A 25,469-nucleotide genomic window follows, 5' to 3' on the forward strand; every position below is an offset into this window, starting at 1 on the left:
AAACGTGGTGGCTATGATGTGTTTTCGGCCATTGAATCACTTCCTGCGCACGCATACCGCAAAAGCATAGCCTTGTAAATTGGTTTCAGTTACTTGGATGGAGTGGTTGCTGGGGCGCGTATTTAGACTCCACCTATTGGAAAGTTGACAGAGGAACTTGTCATGAAGCTTAGAACCGTGGAGCGAGCGATGGAAGAAAGAAAAATAACAGGCGTAATGTTAAGATCTTGTTAAACAAATGTTGAAGTGCACCGACACACAGACAATAGCTTCTTTCGATGTACCGGTGTGCTTCGCCCTACTTTCAACATGAACTTTAGCCAACTAGCCCGGCTAGCCATCCTGTTCTAACGTTAAGACAAAGGAAATACGGCGGTGCGTATTGCGGACTAAATGGTTGTAGCTGATATCCTAGTTGACATTAAGAAGGAGCGCAACAGTTAGGCAGGTCAGGTAGTGAGCAGAGCAGATAAGCGGTGCTGTAATATAGTTACAGTATAAAAGGCGAGAGAAAGGAAGCGCTGTCGAGGACGGCAGAAGATTGGATGGGTGGTCAGATTGTGCATTTCGCAGGCGTGGGACAGGGACAGCTGACGCAACACAAGGTTAATTCGACATGTATGACCGAGACGTTCTTTTTTTCATTATGGGGTTTCACGTGCCAAAACCACTTTCTGATTATGAGGCACGCCGTAGCGGAGGAATGCGGAAATTTAGACCACCTGGGGTTCTTTAACGTGCACCTAAATGTAAGTACACGGGTGTTTTCGCATTTCGGCCCCATCAAAATGCGGCCGCCGAGGCCGGGATTCGATACCGCGACCTCGTGCTCAGCAGCCTAACGAGACATTCTTCCGCCATTGCACATAAAAACATATTATGATGATGAAATGGCGTAGACAATATAAATCTACGAAATAGGCCAAACATAGCGAACTATGGAAGTGATTACAGAACGGGGCGGCCGCTTTTTGTTAACGAAGACAGCCAACTTTAGCTCTAGGACACAGGCTAAGAATGGCGCCATTCATTTTTCAACCAAAAGCGCCATTAAAGTCGCGTGCAATATTGTGCAGTGCTCTTCGAGCAAACTGCTAACCCAGAGTGACAGACTGTTGACAGATCTATCATCGAAATATTTTATGCAAGCGGATGGCAAGCCTCATACCACGGACTGGTGAGGTTTCATGTTTTACTCACTGAATCAAGCACCAATTTACGTAATTACGTTGTCGTTGCTGCAGAGTGTTGCAGTACAAACCAACTAGTAGTTTAGGCGTATTCACTACTCGCTTCATAAAAGGCAAGGCTAGAATAAAATAACATATAGTTATTTATTGGCCAGTCGACATTACAATTTTATCGCTGCTTTTATGACGTTCTACCACTAAGAATGCGTACAGAACAACACATGTATATATATAAAATTAATTATGAGGCATTACGTGCCAAAACCATTTTATTATTGTGAGGCGCGCCGTGGTGGTTCTTTAACATGCACCTAAATCTAAGTACACGGGTGTTTTCGCATTTCGGCCCCTTCGAAATGCGGCCGCCGTGGCCGGGATACAGCAATATCTATATTTCCTCTATGACTATCTATAGGCAAAGGCTGGTCGACCTAATCCTCAATATAAATGCAAGCATCTTTAGGAATGCTATGAACACATATGATCGCGCATGGCAGTTATAAGATGCGAAATTACACTATTATACCGGGTGTTGCAGCGAACACTTTCAAATAAAAAAAATTGCTTGTAGCACAAAGCACAATTCTGTTTCTTGGGTTGGCCTGCTCGAAGAAGTAGACTTTAGTTGCACAAAAAAATTGAAGTGTATATTAGACTAATTAACAAAAATCAACTAATTACAGGCATCACTAATTATCTTATGGCACATATTGCAATTTACAAATTCCAGCCGGTTAGTTCACTAGGCAGATCCACTTGGAACGAATTATGAGGAAGACACCAGTTTCGAGATAATAATTCCCGAACTTTGCAGAGAGGTGCATTAGAGTTCCAGTTACTTTTGTGCTTCAATGCATAAAACAACGCTTTGGCAAGAAATTAAGTGCAACGACAGTGCCTACTTACTGCAAGTTTTGACGTAGCTTATCTCATAAATGGCGTCATTCACACAATTCGTTCCCAGTGGATGTACCTTGCAGGCTCCCCGGCTTGAATTTGTGGATTGAAATATGTGCCATAAGTAATTAGTCTTAACCTAATTAGTATACTTTCTTTAATTACTCGGTTATGCATTTCAATTTTTCTGCAAGCGCAGGCGCTAGATGCTCAGCGAACGTACGAGACAGGCAACTTATGATCATTAATTTTCAGTGATTCGATGAGAATGTCTAGCTTTAGGCAGCCTACAAACACGTTTTCTTGGTTTAGGGTTAGAAATTTATCATTTGTCTGTTCTCAAAATGTTACACCCGCTTTTAACAATAAACGGCGTTTTAGTATTACATTTATTTCCTTTAGTGAACTCAACATTATACGTGCATCTGGTAACATGCACATGATGCACGTTTCCTTGTTTTGTTGAGCTTGCATAGGCATTGTAATGGTGTGTTAGATAACCGAAAGGTTCGTTTTCCAGTTTCGAAGCTACTCAGTTGAATAGACGACCAATTGTGAACGATATTGCATGTACTTATGAAATAATGTAAATTATTTTTTTACCAAACGTACTTCAGACAGCCACTATGTTTACTTCAGTTAGAAATTAGAAAAAATTCGGCTTTATATGCCATATCTGAAAGAAGCTTATCTCAAGTATTATTTTTGAATTAGACCGGAAAATTTGTCTATACGAACAGCCCCACAGGAAACCCAGGACAAAGATTTCTTTATCGGTATTTGTGGTTTGATAGCCGACATTCTTCTTAAAGAATGAAGCTTGATTACAGCAGCCATGCGTAGATTAGACACTATTTAACTGTTACAAAGGGAGCTTATCGTTTTGACATCGGTATTCAAATTTTGGAAAATTGTGCGTATTGCAGGATAGACTTTGCCAAACTTTCTTTCTTTAAACGGGCAGACAAGCTGTTCGCTCACAGTCTTCCCATCGTCCCTTCATCTTGGCTCATTCAGTATGGGCTGCAGGTTTCGCAAGTCGAGGTGTCCAAAATAAAAGTATTTTATTGTATCTGGATAGAGTAAAACGTTTTTCATGTACTCGTATACGTTCGTATTAGGAAGCCAGTAAAGTAACACAGACTACATTAAACTGTGAAATCTAGCTGCGAAAGGTTAGCATGCATTGTACAAGTACTTCGCCAAAAAAAAAAAAAAATACACGAACGCTATAAATTTCTGGGAACTACCGGCAATCGGAGAAAGAACAGCTAAATTTATAAAAATGCCACGAGAAAGCAAAATACTACAACAAAAAACAATCGTAGACTGGATACCATTCTCACGGCAAAAAAAATTTATTCCGATTGTCCTACTGCGGAGGCTAGAAAACTACATGACAAAATTAGGAAGCATGTACTGAACAACGTTCTCAAGACAAAAATAATTTTTCGTCTTCCTTATTTGCGCGATCGAGAAAGTAACATTCACAACTGTGTATAACTTGAACTTACTTGAACAGGAAAACATCAGAGAGTGTGGCTCCTCTGTACTCGTGCTTAAGATAAATCTTTGCGCTGCCAGCTTATCTGCGCGCCAAAACATATTTGTCACGTTCTATCTCGGCGAGTGAACTCAGAAGCGATTACCACGCAGCACGTTTTGCCATTCCGAGTGTCACCCCATTGTTTATTATCACGGTGTCGATATATTTTGTTTGGTCGTCTGTCACCCATAGCGCTGTGAGGAGAGTTGAGCAGATATGGACGTGCAAATGGATAAACAGAGGCTATTTGTGCTTCTATGGAAAAGAATTGCTTCCTCCTAGTGCGCACGTAGTTACAGTAGTCTCATGTGCTCCGCAAAGATCAACAAGCAGTGCCCTGTTTCACAGCCTCATTGATTGCACCGCAGGTGATGACACATATTGTTCAGGATGATTGAAGCACGCATAAACGGGCGTTCGCTTACAAAATCAGTTATTTTCTTTTAAAAAATTGGTGGTTAGCGGGATAATGTGCGTGTTAACCATGACGACGTGGTGCTGCCCAAAAGCTCCCACTCATAGAACTTTCATTTGGGGTGGATCGAGCAGCCGTATGAAACACACCGGCGAAACACTGTTCGCCCGCTAAAGTTGCCCAAAATTACGCAACAGGAAAAGGAGCCCTCTCTGCCGCTCGCCAATGTTCGAGATAATTAGGCGCGCTTCATATTCCCTTTCATAACAACGTCCCTTTTTTCCGCGCATGAACAACAAGATGGTGACTCCCACAGATGCCTTAAGCCATACGTAGCACTACGATGCCAAAATGCCAAGCTCGCGTTGCCCGAAGTAGCTGCCAATATCTGATTTCTGCTCGGTCAGCAGTGCTGATTTATTGTAAATACTGTAGGTTGCAAGTCTCGTTCATCTTCTGGCATTGTCTAATTTGCTTTCTTTACTTACGACTATGCATCCAGGCCAAAATTGTTGTTTTTGTTGCTGCGGTGCTCCTTGTGAACTAAGCAAGCCATCGTGCGTAAATCCCAATTGAAGTAGGGGGCAGGCTGCGCGCGACATGTACGCAAAGCTTAAAGTGTGAAGTTCAATTGCGGCGCGGAGTTTACTGCGCTGTCCTTTGAGAGCCCTAACAGCCAGTGATATCAAACTGACGGAAAATGGGGGCACATCAATGCTGATGTGCATGCCAAGTTAAAAGTGAGGGTGAAGTAGGACATTTACTCACCATTTCTTGAGACATTGCCTCGAAGCAATGTTTCTAGTAGAGAAGTTAATGGGGTTCGTTTAAATACTGAACTGATTACTTTGCTTTTTCTTTTTGTTTGCAAATGATGACCACGTATGCATTTTAATAATGTGTATTGACGTGATTCGAGGAACTCCGTGGACTTTTTCTGAGGTGTTTTGAAGCAAAAAGTTCATCAGTCCTCCTACTCTGTGAAGAAGGACGAGCAGCGAAGCTGTATTGTATTCTACCTCACTCGACGCATCTATGTATACATACGTAAGACGCTCAACACGCGCCTGGCCCATACCAGAGCTCTGTGGAAACTGACCAGAAGGTCGCCTAGGCGACTGTGGCGCAACCACAACACACAACGCCCATTGTCGATAACAGTGTGCATAGGACGCCGGCCACCGTTAACCGAGCCTCAACGCGGGCGACTATTTGCGTTGACCGAGGCGCAGTCAAGGAGTCCACGAAACGAAGCACGTTTGCTTGTAATTTGAGACTGAGCACACTTCCTAGTTAATTAGTTGAATGAAATTTGGACAGGCTAGAAGTTTAGTCTAGTGGACAAACAAGGCGCTGTCCGTTTCACTCCCGTGGAAGAGCATGTATTTACAGCAGACGGGAATTCCACAATATATACAGTTTACTGTGGACTACTTAATTGTGTAGAGTAGATGAGACGGTGCAATGTTAGAGTGATCTTAGTGGCTAATTGTCATATAATTTGTTACGAAATAATTTTGGTATGAACAAGCGTTACAGCCGTTTTCTGTAACCATAATACCTCCGTAGACAGCCATGTATTGACTAAAGACGGGAATTCTGTTTACAACTTAACTGTGAACTAAGACAAGGTAATGAAACTCGGAATAATGATCGAGTTCCCTGAGCGGCCAATTTCAGTATAATTTTTCCAAGATATCTACATTAGATTGAGAGATACAGAGCATTTGAAAGAAACTTCAGACGAAATTTTTTTGTTTCGACGCGACACGTAGACGGAGGGCCATCGACCACTGCCGGAGGGTAGCTATATACAGTCTGCTGTGAAATGTTGCAGTATCGCCCGAAGGGACGAAGCACCGATTGCGATAGGAAATTAGTGAAAAGCTAGATGAAGTAAGGATAGTACTTTTATCGGCCGTATAAGCTTGTAAACATAGGCATACTAGCTAAATAAACAGCCATGGTGTAACGCGCGCACAAGCAAACATGAACACGTCTCACTCGATGACCGCGAAAACTCACGGTCAAAACGCTGGAGTGAGGAAGCGCGGGAGCAGCAGGGAGCGAATTGGCCTTCGTGCTGCTGCTAGCATCAATGCGAACTAAGCCGCTAAAACACAGCTCGCGGCGGACTCTTTCTCCCGTCGCAAATGAGTTTCAAGATACCGCGGCCCGGGCGGGCGCGCGGGGCCAGCCGCGAGGCCAAGAGTAAAACACCGCCCCCCCCCCTCCCCCCTCGCTATCTCTCCGTGGAGACTTGCGCACCACGGAAGATGGTGCGCTTCCTCCCCACTTTCATTCCTTGCATGCGCGAGATTGAACCGCGACCCCTGGCTGACCCTCGCACGCTTATATTCGCACATACATCAATTGGATCGCGAGGACGATTTTATCGCCCTTGGAATTTATGCGGGACCTCACGGAAACGGCAGAAATGTGTCTGGAGTGTCCTTATAATTGCAATCACAATAATGCACACTCTATGCGGCCGAGTGTCTTTTGAACGGCTGAGTTTCATGCGTGAAACTTTTTACAGTGAAGCTGTTTATGCGGACCTCTTGTCGTCGTTGTCGGATTTCACTAGATCTATCATCATCAATGGCTCGAGCGTCGTCGTCTCCTTCCACAGCTGGCTCCTTTGCCGCTCGTTATCCCAGCGTAGAATTTCACTTCTGTCGTCGTTTTTTTTTGGGGGGGGGGGCGTTTACAGTGGTGTGAGCCATTGCTTAAGGGGGTATGAGCGACTCATTGTCTTACGTGACGGATATATTTTATTTTGAATCAATTTAATTTAAGGAATCGCAAGCGGGAATGCCGGGCCGATGCATGAAACCACACCACCTAGTAAACTCGAGACATAAAACGCAAGCGACAGCGGCGGACTGCGGGCATACCGTCACTGACGTCGTCCTCACCGTCGCAGCCGAACGTGTGTGTAACCTCATTAATAAGCGCAAAGACATAGGCTCAGAAGACGAACCAAATCGAAAGGCTGAAACTTACCACTGCCGGCACAGCTCTCCTCAGAAGACTCGGATACTCTGTCGAAGAAGTACCCAACAGTCAACAACGTGTAGCCCCGACCCCGAGAGCAAATATACACGTAGCACGAAACATCCACCCAGAATACAACAGAGAAAAGACAAGTGAGAGCTACCAAGCTACAAAAAATGCTAAACAAAGAAAGCAACAAGGCAGAAATAAGGGAACCGGACGCCGCCAGATACAAGGCAGGGAGGTATGTTTCCTCCGTAACCAACAAACAACACGAAGAGATAGCAGCTGCATCAATAGTTGCTTGGGGCATTGAGGTAGCCCAGCAGGTATCCATAGCAATGACCATAAGGACCAGTTTGTTTCACGTGCCGGTCATCATCGTCACAGACTCACAGGCAGGCTGTCGTCATTGTTGGTCAGGAAGAATTAGCAAGAACGATAACAACATCATCTAGAACCAAGACATCCCTGACACGTACGTTGTCTGGATCCCGGGACACGAATCCTTAGTGGGAAACCAAGCAGCTCACACCACCACCCGAGAACATGTATGCCGGGCAATCCCAACAGGACATTGTCTACCGTCAAACCAAGGCAAAGTGATACAAAGTATATACTAAAACATTCTAGAACCTTACAAGAAGAACAGGAGGGAATATCCACCGCCACACATCAAGTTTAAGAGAGAAAAAGCCGTCATACTACGCCGACTTCAGATGGGCAATTACTTTCACGGCACTTTGCTACACGAGATGTACCCCTCAACATTTACAAGAGACTGCCAATTCTACAATGCATGAAACACCGTTTACCACAAGGTCTGGAAATGCAAAACGAACCCGCTGGCAACGCCTATCCAAGCAGCAACAGAAGACCGGTGGGAGGCACAGCTGAAAAATCCAAAACGTGAGGACCACCTGCTGCTGGTGAACGAGCTCAGGTTATCAGCGCAGGGCCCCGACTACCTGGAATAGGGTGGTCGCCCACCTTCGGGCATCAATGGCTTGGTCTCCGAAATAAAGTTTCCTTACTCACACATCAATCGTCAAACCAACCCAACCAATTTTCAAAACGATTGCAGCGCCCGCATCTCGAGTGGTGGACCTTGCGCCCAATATACGGAGCTTTGGATTCGTCGGTCCGCACATTCCACCCCTGCTATAGGAAGACCACGAGTAGTGCTTACTCCTGAGGTAGAAGCTGCGTACCGAGATTGTTAGCAAGAGTTGGCCCGTGAACGAGCTCGTCGTTGTAGGGCCTGCCTCAAGGGCAAAAACGAAAAACACTGGGACAACGGCCAAAAAAGCGCTCCTAATGCATGCTTACCACGCGAAGCACGGAAAAGCAAAAATGCGGTGAAAGAATGGTGAAACAACTGATTTACAGTAAAGACTGCTTGCGAAGTTTGACCTGCATGTAACTAGCACAGCTTGGTCGATCGCATGGACGCCCTCGAGCGTCTGGTGATCTCAAATAATACGTCCGTAACTCCGATGCAGGTCGTTGTTCCGAACGCGTCGGGTACTCAAATCAGGGCTACGAGCCCATCGGCGCGTCAGAGTGGGGGAAGGGGCACTTTTTACGTGCACCTGTGCTTACAGCGGGTACCCCAGACAATTTATCTAATCATGAATGGTTCCAAAGAGGAGTTCAAAATTTGGCAATGGAACTGCGGGGGGTACTCCAAAAAAAAGGGCTCCGTTGCAGCAATATTTTAGATTGTTATCTAACAAACCACAAGTAATAGCATTACAGAAAACTCTCGTCTCTGCCGCATCCCTCTCTGGTTATCGTGCCCTCTCCGTGCAGCCCGAAGGTCGGGGAGTATGCACGTTAGTTGACAGGAGGCTTACACACTTGTCCCACGACCCAAACCTGGTGAGTTGCAAGGTCGAATACGTCATGGTCGAGGTTCTGCTCAACGTGAGACAACCCAACCAGCGAAGAAACAGGGTGTTTCTTCTCAACATCTACAGCAATTCTAGGGAATCGCGACAGTAGTTCAAAAAGATACTCAAGAAGTCCGTCGACCTGGCCGGCACCCATCCCCTGGTCGCCGTCGGGGATTTCAGCGCACCGTACGGAGTGTGGGCGTACGTCTACGACACGAGCAAGGGCCGGGGTCTGTGGCAGAACGCCAACGAAATGGACCTCACGCTCATCACGGACAAGGCGTTCCCCACCCGAATCTGCAACTCGGTGAGCCGGGGCACCAGTTCCGATCTGACGTTCGTGAAGAACGTCGAGGGAGCCGAGTGAAATAACACCGGAATAAATTTTGGTAGTGACCATTACGTGCTCGAGACCCGCTTCGAAGTCGCCCGAAGTAAATCCAGAGAATTCACTGTCACGGACTGGGACCTTTTTCGCAATCTCCGCGGCAGTGACAGCGCACCCATCCCCAAAGACCTGGAAGATTGGCGCGAGCCAATCAAGAGTGACGTCAAGTCATCCACTAAGAAGATCATCAGCGACTTGGAGGTAGAGAAGATGGACAGCAGGCTAGCCCATCTGATCGAGGCCAAGCAGGCGCTGCTTCTAAGATGGAAGGGACAAAGGTTTAACCGAAGATTGAGGAAAAAGATCTCCGAGCTTAAGAAGGCCATCGAAGGTCACCGTCGGACCCTCGGCAAGCAGCAATGGGACGAGGTCTGCGACTCGATCGACGGGCAGATGCGTAACGGCAAGTCCTGGGGCATGCTAAAACATCTCAACGAGGGCAGCACCAGATCCAGTCAGAGACACACGCTCGCCAGAGCCCTGTACGAAGCTACTACATCCTGTGCCGGGGATGAGCTGGTTGCCAAGCTCATGGAGAAGTACCTTCCCGTAAAGCACGGAGACGAGGAAGACCGGTATCCCGACTACTTCGGCCCAGCCCGTCCGGAATTGGACGAAGACTTCACCGTGGCGGAAATTAGACAAGCCATTTTTGCGTTCAAGGGGAAGTGTGCGCCGGGTGCTGACAGAATCCCCGACAAGATGCTGCGGAACTTTGAAGACCGTTCGATCGGATACCTCACCGAGAAGATCAATGAGACGGGGGAAAACGGCAGCGTCCCAGAGCAATGGAAGACCGCCAACGTCGTTGTGATCCCCAAACCCAGCAAGGCTCCGAACGTGCACAACCTCCCACCCATCTCTCTCACCTCCTGCGTCGGGAAAGGGACGGAGCACGTCGTCCTCAACAGACTAAACAGATATCTCGAAGAGAACAACATCTATACTCACAACATGATTGGCTTCCATGCCGGCCTCTCCTCGCAGGACGCCACGAAGATGATCAAACATCAAATCATCGACGGAAGTAGCAGGGACACCAGGGCCCTGCTCGGACTCGACCTCGAGAAAGCGTTTGACAACGTTCTCCACGAATACCTTCTGGCCTCCGTCGCATACCTCGAGCTGGGCCCCAGACTATATAACTAGGTCCGTTCGTTCCTGACGGGGACGAAAGCGAAGCTGCGGATCGGCGACTTTGTCTCCGACGAGGTGATCCTGGGCCCACGGGGCACGCCGCAAGGCTCGGTCATTTCGCCTGCTCTTTTGAACATCCGCATGATCGGCCTCTCGAGGAATCTGGCCCAAGTTCAAGGTATCAAACACACCATCTATGCCGTCGACATCATAATGTGGTGCACCGGCGGTAGCGAAGGGCAAGTGGAAAGCGCCATGCAAGAGGGGGTATAAGTCACGGAGCAGTACCTGCTACCCACCGGACTCAGATGCTCCCGGACCAAATCTGAGCTTCTGCTTTACAGAAAAGAAAAAGGCCGCAGACCCAAGGGCTGGAAACTGGTCACGGAAAGGGACATTCACCTGTTCACTCGGAGTGGTGACCCGATACCCAGGGTCAACACCATCAGGGTCCGGGATATGTTCATCGAATCACGCGGTGGCAACGGCACTGCGTTAGGCAAGATAATCGCAAGAACCGACAGTGCTTTTCGCCTCGTCCGAAGGGTCTCGAATGGAGATTGTGTCCTCAAGGAGGACAACCTGCTTCGGCTCATCAACGCCTTTATGCTGTGTCACTGCACCTACACGGTGACCATGCACAACTGGCTCAGAGCCGAGCGGGAAAAGCTTAATGCCCTCATTAGAAAATACGCCAAGAGAGTCTCGGGCTGCGCGTCAGAACGCATACCGAGGACCTCCTTCTGCTCGGCATGCACATGGAGGAGATAGCCGAGGCACAGGAATGGGCCCAGCTAACTCGGCTGTCCACAATGCCGGCCGGCAGGCGTATCCTCGAGGAGATCGGACTCGCACCCACCAAGAACTTGGCTGGAAACACCCAAATCTCCAGAGTAATAGGGGAGGAGATCGTGGTCGCCCCTTTGCCCCGCAACGTTCATCCCGTTCACAACGCAGGTCGTCGCAAGGCAAGAGCATTGGATATACTAAAGCGAATAAACAAGGACAAGATCGAAGCAAGCTTCGTGGACGCAGCTGCATACCTAGACGGCAAGGCGTCGTGGATACGCTGGGCAAAGTCATCAACTGTGCGTCCGTCCGGATGATGAACCCCGAGGTGGTCGAGTAAGTGGCCATTGCACTCGCCATGCAAGACGGTGGGAGAGAAAGGGTTTATAGCGATTCGAAAGTGGCCGTCAGTGCATTCCAGAAAGGCCGGGTAGCCCGGCAAGCAATACAAATTATGAAACGTGCCAAAGACGGCGACGCCTCCATACACTCCATCCTTTGGTTCCTGCAGACATCAGTGCGATTGAGGGGGTTCCTTTCAACCTCAACAAGTCTGCCCACAAGGCTGCGCGTGGCTTTACCGACCACGCTGCCCTCGGACCGGGCGGCTCTCTCCCCGGACAGAGACTCTCGTATAACGCACAATGAACTTACTAAATTCTTTTACTTAGAGAGGAGGGTTTTCCCGCTGCCTCACTCCAAGATAAGCAGGCCGCAGGCGGTCACAGTCAACCTGCAAACGAACTCCTACCCAAATCCAGCGTCCCTTAACAGTATATATCCCAAGATTTATCCGAATTTTTCTTGCGTGGCCTATGGTGAGGTTGCTACTTTGCCTCATATGCTCTGGGAGTGTGGTGGCTGGGCCCGAAGTTCACCAAGGAAGAGTGGGACGTGCTCCTGCGAAGTCCCGCCTTTCAGAACCAAATCCCGGCCGTGCAGTGCGCCCGCGAGCGGGCCGGCAGACTAGATCTGTCAGTCCCGTCGTGGGACTAGCTGGGTGCGCGTTTTCTCGCGTTTTGCTGGACCAAATAAAAGTTTATTCACTCACTCACTCACTCACTCACTCACTCACTCACTCACTCACTCACTCACTCACTCACTCACTCACTCACTCACTCACTCACTCACTCACTCACTCACTCACTCACTCACTCACTCACTCACTCACTCAGTCAGTCGCTTCTCGACTCTCCTCACGCACTGGAAGGGGCGGTGATTTTTTTTTTGTGTGGGTGTGATTTATTTGCGGCCGAATGACACTCTTGATGCAATTGCTCGAATGAAACAGCTTCACTACAACTTGGGCGGTGATTCTGCAAGGTCGCAGAAACCTCGAGTCTTCCTTTTCTTGGAAAGCGGTATTTTCTCATTATTGCACTGAGCTTGACAATTTCACAAAAACTGTGGATAGTATGCATAAGGCGTTACTATGTTGTAGTTAGGTAATATTTGCTCGGGTTTAGGTAAACACTGCGAGTATGCCTTGGAAGAATCGGTGACGTGAGCGCGTGCGTTGCTGCTGATATAAAAAGCGTTGTAAGCGCAACGTAGTTAGAGAGAGAGAGAGAGAGAGAGAGAAAGACAGAAGAAAGGGGAAAGGCAGGGAAGTTAACCAGATGGGTAGATCCGGTTTGCTACCCTACGCTGGTGAGAGAGGGGAGGGGGAGGCAAAGTAATAGCAAAGTAGAGATAAAGAAAGAAAGGAGCATAGACATACAATCACAATCAAATACTATCACCCCATACCGTCACCACACGGCACAGTAGCACTTGCACGACTATAACCATCTGTTCAGGCTACAGCCGAATGTGCAGTTTTGTTGCCCTTAAAGAGAGTAACAGTGCCCTCGTCGCCCTCCGCTGCGATGGCACGTAGCTATAAGTTATAAGGTAACTCAGGACATGGTAACGATGAATATTTCTCTGCTCTCGAAACATATGCGTATTCGTGCCTTATGCTTATTTCTGTTTTAACCTAGCTGCAAAAAGCTGCTAACATTGAACGGTGGTAGTGATATAGTCTGTGTGTACTACTCTTCTCCCTCCCCTCCACTACAACGTAGAATATGCAACCTGACTGGTTAACACCAGGCCTTCTTTTTTATTACTCTGTCTCCTTCTCTATGGTATCTTAACAGTTCTAATTTCAAGATTTTTCCCGAAGATGACAGATTTGAAACCATTGATTGCATGAGGAGATACCAGCCACGCCAACTCAGGGGCTGTGCCGTTGCGCTGCCGAGCCCGAAGTGGACGTTACGATCCCGGCCGTGGCGACCGCATTGAGACAAGAGCGTAATGCAAAAACACACGCGTTCTGTGCTTTAGGTGCACGATACCAAATACCCGGTGGTCATAATCATAATGCAGTTGCCCACTCGGCGTGCCTCATGATCAGAGTGTCGGTTTCGAAGTTGAAGGTAGGTAACTTATAATGAGTAATTTTCAGTGATTCGATGAGAGTGCTTAGTTTTAGGCACCCTAAAAACTCTTTTTCTTCGTTTGGGCTAAGCGATTTACTACTTGTCCGGTCTCACAATGTGTTAAACGCTTCTAACAATAAACGGCATCTTAGTATTACAACTATTTTCTTTCGTGAACTCCGTCCTCTACGTGCATCTGGTAACATGCGCTTCCCTTGTTTTGTTGCGCTTGTATAGTTGGTGTAATGGCGTAGTAGATAACCGAGAACTTTGATGCCTAATTTTGAAAGCCCTCAGTTGACTAGACGTCCTATTGTGAATGATATTGCATGCAAGTATGAAATGATGTATAAGAGCTTTTCTTCTTTTTACCAAACAGAAATCAGACAGCCAGTATGTTTACTTCGGTTAGAAATGAGAAAACGTTCCGCATTCTATTTTATATTTGAAGGCAGCTTACTTCGAAAATATTGTTCGATTAGACCTGAAAATTTCTCTGTATGAACAGCGTTACAGGAAACCCAGGAGGAAGATTCCTACGGTATTTGTCGCCCGCTGGGCCCGCCACACCAGCTATTGCTGGTAACGCGGGTTCAAACTGGACAACACGGCCTCCCTCTGTTCGGGGGTAGAATTTGTGATTGAGATACGGTGGGCGTACTTGCGCATGCCCGGGTGGAGCGGTAAAGGAATGCCTACTAGCCGCAGTGTTGAGATGTATAGGAGTGGAGGATGGGGTAATCAGCAAAATATAGGCTTAAGAGCGGCAACGCATTTGTCTGTAGCAGCGACCATGCAGCGGCTGCTTCTCTGCGGACAGTTCTCACAGGATGGGGTACAGGCGGCGGGATAGGCGATAGTTTTTGAGAAGGGTGTGATAACTGGGTCGTATGGACTAGACCTTGGGGTCACGGTCAACTTCTTGGTTCGGCGCTCCTTACAGAGGCATTGGCTTCGTAGTCCCTAAAATGTGCAGGCACTATTGTGAAAGAATAGTGAAAACAACAAAGCAAGGATCATTGCAGACATATCCGAAGTACTGAATGACCTTGATATATAGGTAAAAGTAATTTGCTATATATGCGGTAAGATTGCGCTATTAAACACAAACATAACTTTGTAACGTAGCATTTAGCGACCACAAACTGTTCGTGTCATGAGGATCAGCTAATCAAGACAAGTGCCAACATTGTGGACACTTAATTTTCGCTCCGCAACGAAAGCGTGCGTACAGGCAAATTTACTGGAAATACCAGGGCTCACGCAACGAGCAAACCAAAGGAAAATGGCAGGCGCAATCTTAAAAGGCCAGGTGCGGGCAGTGTGGATTAGAGAGCAAGCTGGTACAGTAGATATTCTGTAGTTGAGATTAAGTGGAGTGGCACTTGAAGGCATCATCATGGCTACGGCCACTGCAGAGCAAAGGCCTCTTTCTCCAACTATGCCGGTCATATGATAACTGCGGCCATGTTGTCCCTGCAAACTTCTTAATCTCATCCGCCCACCTATCTTTCTGCCGCCCCCTGCTACGCTTGCGTTCTCTTGGAATCCAATCCGTAACTCTTAATGATCATCGGTTATCTTCCCTTCTCAATACATCTCCTGCCCATGCCCACTTTTATTTCTTGATTTCAACTAAGATTCCATTACTTCGCGTTTGTTCCCTCACCCAATCTGCTCTCTTCTTATCTCTTAACGTTACACCCATCATTCTTCTTTCCATAGCTTGTTGCGTCGTCCTCAATTTAAGTAGAACCCTTTTCGTAAGCCTCCAGGTTTCTGCCCCGTACGTGAGTACAGGTAAGACACACCTGTTATAGACTTTTCCTTTGAGGGATAATGGCAACCTGCTGTTCATGATCTGAGAATGCCTGCCAAACACACCCCAGCCCATTCTTATTCTTCTGCTTATTTCAGTCTCATGATTCGGATCCACGGTCACTACCTGCCCTAAGTAGATGTATTCCCTTACCACTTCCAATGCCTCGCTACCTATCGTAAACTGCTGTTCTCTTCCGAGACTGTTAAACATTGCTTTAGTTTTCTGCAAATTAATTTTTAGACCCACCCTTCGGCTTTGCCTCTCCAGATCAGTGAGCATGCATTGCAATTCGTCCCCTGAGTTACTAAGCAAGGCAATATCACCAGCGAATCGCAAGTTATAACTAAGGTATTCTCAATTAACTCTGATCCCCAATTCTTCCCAATCCAGGTCTCTGAATACTTCCTGTAAACACGCTGTGAACAGCATTGGAGCGATCGTATCTCCTTGCCTGACGCCTTTCTTTATTGGGATTTTGTTGCTTTCTTTATGGAGGACTACGCTGGCTGTGGGGCCGCTATAGATATCTTTCGGTATTTTTACATACGGCTCGTCTACACGCTGATTCCGTAATGCCTGCATGACCACTGATGTTTCGACTGAATCAAACGCCTTCTCGTAATCAATGAAAGCTATATATAAGGGTTGGTATATTCCGCACATTTCTCTATCACCTGATTGATAGTGTGAATATGGTCTATTGTTGAGTAGCCTTTACGAAATCCTGCCTGGTCCTTTGGTTGACAGAAGTCTAAGGTATTCCTGATTCTATTTGCGATTACCTTAGTAAATACTTTGTAGGCAACGGACAGTAAGCTGATCGGTCTATAATTTTTCAAGTCATTGGCGTCCCCTTTCTTATAGATTAAGATTATGTTCCCGTTCTTCCAAGATTCCGGTACGCTCGAGGTCCTGAGGCATTGCGTATACAGGGTGGCCAGTTTTTCTAGAACAATCTGCCCACCATTCTTCAACAAATCTGCTGTTACCTGACCCTCCCCAGCTGCCTTCCCCCTTTGCATAGCTCCCAAGGCTTTCTTTACTTCTTCCGGCGTTACCTGTGGCATGTCAAACTACTCTAGACTATTCCATCTTCCACTATCGTCATGGGTGCCACTAGTACTGTATAAATCTGTATATAACTCCTCAGCCACTTGAACTATCTCATCCATATTAGTAATGATGTTGCCGGCTTTCTCTCTTAACGCATACATCTAATTCTTGCCTATTCCTAGTTTCTTTTTCACTGCTTTTAGGCTGCTTCCGTTCCTGAGAGCATGTTGAATTCTATCCATATTATACTTCCTTATGCACTTGAAGTAATGGGTCGTAAAGCGCCTAACTGGTCGTTGATTACGGCAACAAAATTATTACCAATTGTAGGAAGACGCGGTGGAGGACGAGAAGCAATTAGATGATGAGATTAGGAGATAAAATTATATCTACTCCATAGGGCGGAGTCGCTTGAAGCAAGACTGGCGTTATGGGAAGTCGCTTCCAGAAAGAGGGCTTCGTCTGTCGCGTGGCATTCCTGTGAAGCCGTGCTGGCAGGCCACGAAGGAGCGGAGCATGCCAGGCGACAAGCACACCCTTTCAGAACCAGACTCATTTATTTGGCACGCACCCCATTGCTCATGCCCCGAGGGCACCACTGGTCAGTTAACATGTGGCGACCACAACATCACCCCCACAACTCGCAAGTTCAAGCGGTCGGGTGGAATGACAGACGGCCGCCACGAGTGCACACAACACTATCACCAGCATCACGTGAAGGAGCCGGTGCTGCCGTCGGAGGGGGTCGCTGACGTGTTGCTGCCACTTGTATTGGGTGATGAGGTTGAAGCAACAAGGTCCCTGCTGACATTAGCATGAAGGGACTAGACGTCTGCGATTTCGCTGCAGAACCGTTCCATGCTCTGTTTCGGCTACAAATTACCTTGGACGCTTAGCAAGGCTCAAAACTGTGGCACGAACCTGATCTGGCCGAATCCAGACATCTTCGCCCGCTTGCAGTCATAGCAAATCTCTGGCCCGATAACGTGGGTCAAAGTCCTGGGCAGTCTTTTTCTTGTAAGGTTGATCTCTGACTGCTACTTCCTCTCTTACCGGCCAGTGTGGACGAAGCTGCTGGACAGTGTTTGGGACTCGAGTTAATCGCATTCCTATGAGAAGTTGAGCAGGGCTAAAGCCACTCACCATGGGCGTGTCCCTATAGCTGAAAAGAGTCATGTGAGGATCTCTCCTTACGGAGGAGGTCTCTTACAATACGGATCACCCTTTCCACCTCCCCAGTAGACTGCAAGTAATGAGGGCTACTGGTTGTGTGGTCGAAGCCATAGCAGACAGCAAATGCGGCGAATTCGCGTGAAAAGAAGGGTGGACCATTGTCCGACCTTACTTGTTGCGGTATCTCATGTCGCAAAGACAGGCTTTGAAGCACATGATTGACCACTTGAGCTGTTGTGTTCTTCAGCGTCACCACTTCCAGGAGCCGGGAACCCAGAAGGTTTGGTCGTTGAGGTGAAACAAGTCCAGGCAAAGATGTTCCCAGGGACGGCCAGGGAGGTTGGTAGGGGAGAGTGGTGCCGCTGTATTCACTCACGTAAGGGTTCATTTTTGACGACTAGCGACGAGAGAAGGGATCTCAGCCGCTATGTCCGGCCACCATACATATTCACGAGCGAAGGCCTATGTACTACTGATGCCTTGATGTCCTTCGTGTAGGAGCATCAATACTGCTGGCCTCAGTGACGAAGGGATAAAAAGACGAGCGCCCTTGAGAAGAGGGCCATCACAAACGTGAAGTTCATCCTTCACTAATGCATAGTTTTATATGTCAGGAGGCATCTTTGGCTTGTTTGGCCAGCCGTACTGGCAGAATGAAATCAGCACGCTGCACTTTCCATCGCCGCTCTGGGCTTTGCCTGTATATTGCCTGTATGCTCACAGGCAATACACCTGGAGCGGAAGTCACAAATGCTGTGGCAAAAAGTTCCATAGTGAGTACTTGTTGCACCTTGGGTGGGGTGCGAGACAATGAATCAGCCGCAGCGAACAATTTTCCTGGGACCTTCATTATCTGGACCTGATAGGGCATTGTATTTTTCACCCTTGGAAGAAGCACATCTATCTCCATCTTGATACACAATGACACAAAAGGAAGGTGATCAGTTTCTACGGTGAAGCTAATACCTATAATAAACTCGTCAAACCTCTCGATAGCCCACACTGTAGCCAAGGCCTATTTTTCTGTTTGGATATGCCTTAGTTCTGTGGTGGTCATTGACCTTGAGGCAAAGGCAACTGGCCTGTGTTCACCACATGATTGTTATTGCAACAGGAATGCTCGAAGTCCAAAAGAGCTGGCATCAGCCGAGACTGTTGTGTCATAAGATGGTTGATACTTGGCTAAGCAGGGGTCAGACGTCAGGAGTTCCTTGATTTTTATGAATGCTGCTTCCTGTTCATGCTGTTAAGTCCAACTAATATTCTTGTTTAGAAGGGTGCGTATCGGTGTAGTAGTTTTCGAAACATGTGGTATAAACCTGGAAAGATGATTTGCCATCCAGAGTAGACGTATAACGCCTGCAAGGTCTGTGGGAGGTGCCATTGCATGGACTGCTTCAACCTTGCCTGGGTCTGGCTTGATGCCCTGTGGGGAGACAATGACGCCTAGAAATGAGACTTCGGAGACCCCAAAGCAACACATCTCTTGGTTTAAAGTGATACCTGAAGTTGCAACAGTCAACACTTGATCAAGCCTTGCATTTTGTTTCTGCTTGATATGTCCAAACACAAAACATCAACAATCATATTAACAACACTATCCTGACCTGCAAGAATCCACGCCATTTTTTTAAGATACTCCGGGGCAGACGTGATACCGAATGGCAGTCGGCAGAAACAATAGTGACCGAAAGGTCCGATGAAAGTTGTCAGTTCTTGAGAATCCACCGACAACTTGACTTGGTAAAAGCTTGCACTCGCATCCAGCTTCGAAAAAACAGCTGCATTGCTGAGGAGACGAAGTCCTTGTTAAACTGTAGGCAGATTGTAACGCTCTCTGAGGACCACCTGGCTCAGGGGAGTAAGGTCAACACACATATGATACTTTGCATTCTTCTTAGGTACCACTACCAAACCGGCACAGCACGAAGTTGGTTTATCAATAAGACGAGTGGCGCTATCACCTTCAAGTCTCTCCAATTCTTGCTGAATGGCTTCACGCAGCGTGATACGTATCTATCGAGGGGCACTGAGTGAGAAGTACAGCGCCTTGCTTTAAGCGAATTGTGTACTCACCTCGGAGTGTGCCGAGGCCACGGAACAGCTCGGCATGAAGCGTTGGCTCAGGAGTGTTCATGGCACCAAGGAATTTGGCGACCTCAAGGGCATGGATAGCCGGTAGACCCAGTAATGGTAAAGAAAGGAATTCCGTGATGTAAAGACGCTGAGTGCTTGTCTTCCCTTGCCGAAATAGACGTGCCAGATACGAGCCCCGTACATAGAGAGGTTGTGCTCCGGGTCCTGTCAAGACTGAATCAACGTCGTCGAGCTCGGCCGGGACTCCAGGCAAGTCACTTCGGACTGCAAAAATCTCAGCTCCTCAGCATACTTTGAATTTAGTTGCGTAATTGTCGACTGTGACATCGACGAAGTTTGCTTTGACACGTGACTCCAGGGCATGCACCTCAATGGCGCTGAGTTTGGCGTGCTTCGACTTTCTGGAACTGCAGACTTCAGCGAAATGACCTTTCTTGCCATGAAAATTGCAGACCGAGTTCCGTGCTGGGCACTGTGAGCGTGCGTGAAACACGGGACCGGAGAATGAACAAGCGGCAGATTCGTGGTGGCAGTGTTTCGACTTTGCGTCCACTGAGTGAACTGTTCTGGCGTCCAGACGCTGTCGCGAAGTGAACATTCGAGGTTTTGCAGCATCGATGTTGACCGCGACTTGCGAACTAGCCTGTGCGAGTGAGCGTTCCTTATCAGCATCCTCGGACTGACGATCTTGCGTCCAAGCTACTTTGAGAGAGAGCTTCGGGGAGCGGCAAAGCTGGTCATAGAGACGCGTATCTTGCAAGCCGACAACGAACCTGTCGCGAACCAAGCGTTCTTCCACCGCCGATGACGGGTAGCTGGATCATTTTACTAACTTGCAGAGTTCGGCGTAAAACGTGTCGACGCTTTCGCCGGGTAATTGGACGCACTTATGAGAGCGGGAGGACTCGTAGAATTCATTAGCAGGGTGCACGAAGTACTTGGTGAAGCGTTTGACAATAGCGTCGTAGGCTGCTTACGAGTCTGCGTTACTGTCTGGGCCCATGCAGTAAAGTAGCGCACGTACTTGGCTGCCTTTCGAGTCTTTCCGTAGTCCGGAAGCAGTGGCATAATCCCCGAAGTGAGACTTTCACGAGGACCAACTTGTGTGGTTAGAGAAATAGAACGCGTCCGGTGGCTGAAGAGCGAGACCTAGCAGCTAATCCGATTGGCCGCTTCCTTCAAGGGGTACCCTGTCGTTGGCGGCCGTTCAGAGACGGAAGTTTTTCAAACGGACCCCACTTCTGACACTATATCGAGTGGCGTTCTCGTCAGGCCGTGCTGACAGGCCACGAAGGAGCTCAGCATGCGAGAAGACAGGCATACCCTTTCACAACCGAACTCCAAGTGATTTATTTTGCACGCGCCCCTTTGCTCGTGCCGAGAGGGCACCACTGGTCGGCTAATATGTGGCGACCACTACACATTGGACATAATATAAGGTGTTGATGAAGTAGCTAATGTAGGATGGTGATGATTCCAGCGTTAGTGTCATTCGTGAGCGGTGAATCTCAAGGAGAATTTGAAAGGATGTAACCTCGAATTGCGCGGATTGGAAAGGGATGGTGAATGCGCTCTTACCGAATATAAATCTCTACAAAAACACTAAAAAGGAAATAAAACCGTCCGTACATGTTTCCATGACCTGTCGGGAAAATGCGCTGCCGCAGCTATACTTACGGTACATACTTCATACACGCTTTTATCAATCTTTTATTGCCATACCAATTATAGGTACACGCGAGCCTCAAAAGCGCCGTGATCGCTGCCGTTGCCGTACTGTCCTGTTTGACGGTGAATACGCGGCTTGCGCCCGTAGGGCTAGAGGGCCTCCAGCGAGAAAGAGAGAGAGAAAGAGAGAGAGATTGACCCAGAAAGAAAAGCTTAACCGGCTGACCGCACCTTAAGTGCCTGGAGTGCGGCTGACACTTGAACATCTGTCAGCGTGTGGCGAAGGAAAAGAAGGGTTCAAAAGGTGACAAAGAAAATATGGGGCGCTACTGGTTGATTGCCTTGGCAAGTCTCGCTTTAAGGCATTCGTTGCTCGTACAAAATTCGCACTCCGCCTCTGCGGCCTTTTTCGCTTAACGTTTGGCCGCTTTATCTCAGCTTCCGTTGTCGTAATCCGGTATCTACACGACGCTAGCCCACTTCGCATCGGCTTCTTCCTCAAGCATAGGAGGACCCGCCTGACTCAGCACGGAAGGCTAAAGCAAAGTGGAGCTAAGTGACGTTCGCGTGCCTCTCGCAGTTCTGAGGCACAGTTTCGGCTCTTCGCTTGAGCTGCTGCAGCCAAACAAGCCTTGCGGGCTTCCTCTGATTGGATCTGTCTTCACCGTTGCATCGCGACGGCTGCAACGCCGCTAGCGGCGCTCCTCACAACGCCAGCGTTGTCAGACGCCTGGTAGCTGCCGCGACGCTGTTCCTTCTGTCGCAGGGTACATGGCAAAATAAGGCATTCTACAGAAAGTCTACATAAAAACGTCGTTACAAATGATTTAAATGTCGATTAAGTCAACCTAGAGTTAGTTATACAAGGTTGCTTCTGTTATATTTCTAGTTTTTTAGTAGTTTTTTTGCTCGTCGCATATTTTTTGGAATATTTCAATTCTGTTACTGCGGTCCGTTCCGAAGTACATCGATGCGCGGCAGCTGTAAGGTAAGAATATGCAGGGATGAAAGGTGCCTCCCCTAAAAGAAATGAACGCAGGATCGCGGAACTACGGGCACAGCTTATGTGTGTGGTGCTCGACGGGCAAAACACGGCACTGCAGTTATTAGTAAAACGTAAAACATCAACTCTAACGCATTTACTATAATTACTCTACTCTCCTGCGCTCTAGTATAACTTTGCGCAAACAGACTTGGCCTGATGCACGCACAAATCTTTTTCGTAATTTGCGTCATAACTGCAAAAGCAACAATGATCACTTGACGTTCGCCGCACGTGCATTTAGAGGTATCATATTGAAAAGCATCTGGGAAGGTATATTAAAGCTTCAAGGGCAAGACATTTGACGTTCTTTTCTATTCACATCAGGCGTTTACATTATGTGGGGTTTCTTATACCACTCAATACCTCTTTTTTAAGCTATAATCTTTTGAAGAATTGCTTCTCGCAGTTATCACATTCCTGCTCTTGCAGGTGTAATATGCTGCGAGAGGTAGACATTGCTATAAAAGAACTAAAAACGCGTAATCAAGGAAGTAATAAAGTTCTACCAATCAGATGTATGACAAATAACCTTACGCAACGTATTGCAGTTGATGGATTGTAGCCGGTGTATTCACAAAAGGTATCCACTTTGAACAAATTCTGTTGATGACGGAAGTTCGAGAAATTCATTCCAAAAATTTGCGACGATATATTTGTGGTGCTTGAGTTATTTTTGTTCTTCAATGCTGAAAACGGCATTAGGTTAACAAAGTAATTTTACCAACGGCATATTCTTGCAGCGAACTGGACAGCACATTTCTTGAAACTCATGCCATCCGCAGAATTGTTTAAGGGTGCATATACCTTTAAAGTAAAATCCGCTTCCCCATGAACTGCTCCTGAAGGACTCTAATTCCTCTGTTTGCTCTAAAGGAAGTTGAAAATTTTGTGTGGCCCATAAAACTCTTGCTTTTTAGCACGTTTATATGTTTGAACGTTTGCTTTTTTCCTCGCATGCCTTGAGTTACATTGCACACTTAACTTAGTTTTGAAGACCCATGCCTTGTTCCGCGATATTGTGTCAGGAGGAGGAGGAGGAATAAACTTTTATTTGTACAACCAGCACTTTATGATGGTCGGGCCTAAGCCCGACCATCATAAAGGAGGACATGTAAATTTTAATAAAAAATCGAGTCTGCGGAATGCATAAGCTTGTCTCGTTAAAAACAAAGGAAACAAATGAACTGTTGTGCTGTACGGTTTGTTGGGTTGCTGCAAAGAATACGTTACGACATAAAGCATGCATGGTTTTTATATAAACAGTAAAAAACAAAACCTTCCTTGATACAAAACCGTCCTTGATACAGTTTAATTGACTTCTAGGGTTTCACACGCCAAAACCACAATTTGATTATGAGGCACACCGTAGATGGGGACACCGTATTAATTTTGACCACCACGGGGATCTTTAACGTGCCCCCAACACACGGAACACGGGTGTTTTTGTATTCTTGCTCCATTGAAACGCGGCTACCGCAGCCGCAATTTGATCCCTAGATACATTGGGAAGTATTTTTATCGTGATCTTTAGTATAAGATGACGCATGACTTTGATCAGATCCTGCTAAATGATACTTGCTTCTATTTTTTTGCTGCATTTTTTTTTACATAAAACACTTCTACACACAAGTGCAACGCGCCGGGCTTCTCATTAAAAAAAGTTCTGCTGACTGTATTTTTTTACAACTTGTAGAACTTGAGCCAGGGTCCGTTTTCTGGTGCAGAAATCATGGCGTAGCCACCCATTCTCATTTCTCCCTGCGAATAAAAACAGGTAAAGACCGATGCACTGTTACAAACGAATAAAAAGAACAGCAGTAGTTTAAATTACATTGGTATCATTGTCTCATTCGTTTTGAATAGAACGGTGCCCCAGTAGATGAACCGATTTTACGACCCCAGGGTAAGAACTAGAGAATGCCTCTCCAGCCAGAATTACGTCTTTCAGTTGAACTCCTTTACAGTTTTCTACACATGCACGTAGATATGTTCGTGCGTGTGTATTTGTGTCTTCAAGAAGTTCATGGAATTTTGTAAGAAGAATATAAATATGGCTGGAAGACTACCTAGTTTTTCTCCATACTCCTGTTTTGGTCATAGTTGTATAACGAAGTTGGAGATGTGTATCTTCTAATAAGCTCCACTTGAGTGACACCCAATTTCTTTGAAAAACGTCGCAAAGAATATAATTTCTATTCTTTCTGAACTGGTTCACCTCGATAAACAGGATAATGTGTCTTCAAGCGAATGCATGCCTATGCATACTCCGTTATGCCTACATATTTCATAGGTTTGTTATTAAGCATTTTTCTGCGATATAGGCAACAGTGCTTGAACAAAGAATGTAACTGAAGCCTACTTTTGTATAAGTTGACTTGTCTTCAACACGGCTGTCCTGACGAGGACAGTTGTTCATGTCGAAATGTTTGCTTCACAGACACTCCTGGTTCAATCACTGTTCCCTACTTCAAGTCTCCATTTTCTGTTTACCTCTATTTTGTTCATATCTTTACTGTAGTTACATTGGGGCCAAGTATAGTTGCCGAGTACTGGAACGGTGATGGTTTCAATGCTGACGTTCTTAAAGCTACTCGACATATCTTCCGGTACAGGCAGAACCATGTCTAAATCTATCACCAGCACCGAAGGCCGGCGAGATCATGCAACCAACATTTGTTAAGAGGTCAACTTACTTTCTGAGATTCACCAAGTTCGACCCGATAGCGCTGGACAAGTCTGGCGAGGGTGTAGCGCAGCTCCAAGCGGGCCATCTGAAAACCCACGCAGTGTCGCGGCCCCACGCCGAAGGGTTGAAACGCCATCTTGTGGATGGAAGGCTCATTCTCGGGGCTGAACCTGCAGATAGTGTATGAATGATCTCCAAAGGTAACGAGAAATTTTAAAGGCAGGCTCGGAGTGGGCAAGCGTTTT

At 47.0% G+C, this 25,469-nt stretch overlaps 2 protein-coding genes across 3 annotated transcripts in view; both read right to left on the reverse strand.

Moving 5' to 3' along the window:
• The window catches only part of LOC126538716 (cytochrome P450 3A5-like), a 40,654-nt gene extending 36,947 nt beyond the window's left edge, over positions 1 to 3,707 (reverse strand). Inside the window, exon 1 of one of the 2 annotated variants that reach the window (XM_050185435.2) lies at positions 3,602 to 3,707. In XM_050185435.2, coding sequence (XP_050041392.2) covers positions 3,602 to 3,692 — 91 coding nt within the window. In that variant the 5' untranslated portion in view covers positions 3,693 to 3,707. The remainder of the gene's footprint in view (positions 1 to 3,601) is intronic. The other variant, XM_055074907.2, reaches the window with a different exon arrangement.
• Positions 3,708 to 23,772: 20,065 nt separating this feature from the next.
• The window catches only part of LOC126538717 (cytochrome P450 3A14-like), a 40,903-nt gene continuing 39,206 nt past the window's right edge, over positions 23,773 to 25,469 (reverse strand). The window contains exons 13-14 of the mRNA XM_050185436.3: positions 25,232 to 25,394; positions 23,773 to 24,296 (exon numbers count right to left, since the gene is read on the reverse strand). Coding sequence (XP_050041393.1) covers positions 24,219 to 24,296; positions 25,232 to 25,394 — 241 coding nt within the window. The 3' untranslated portion in view covers positions 23,773 to 24,218. The remainder of the gene's footprint in view (positions 24,297 to 25,231; positions 25,395 to 25,469) is intronic.

The sequence above is a fragment of the Dermacentor andersoni genome, chromosome 8, assembly GCF_023375885.2.
Source record: "Dermacentor andersoni chromosome 8, qqDerAnde1_hic_scaffold, whole genome shotgun sequence".
Classification (NCBI taxonomy): Eukaryota; Metazoa; Arthropoda; class Arachnida; order Ixodida; family Ixodidae; genus Dermacentor; species Dermacentor andersoni.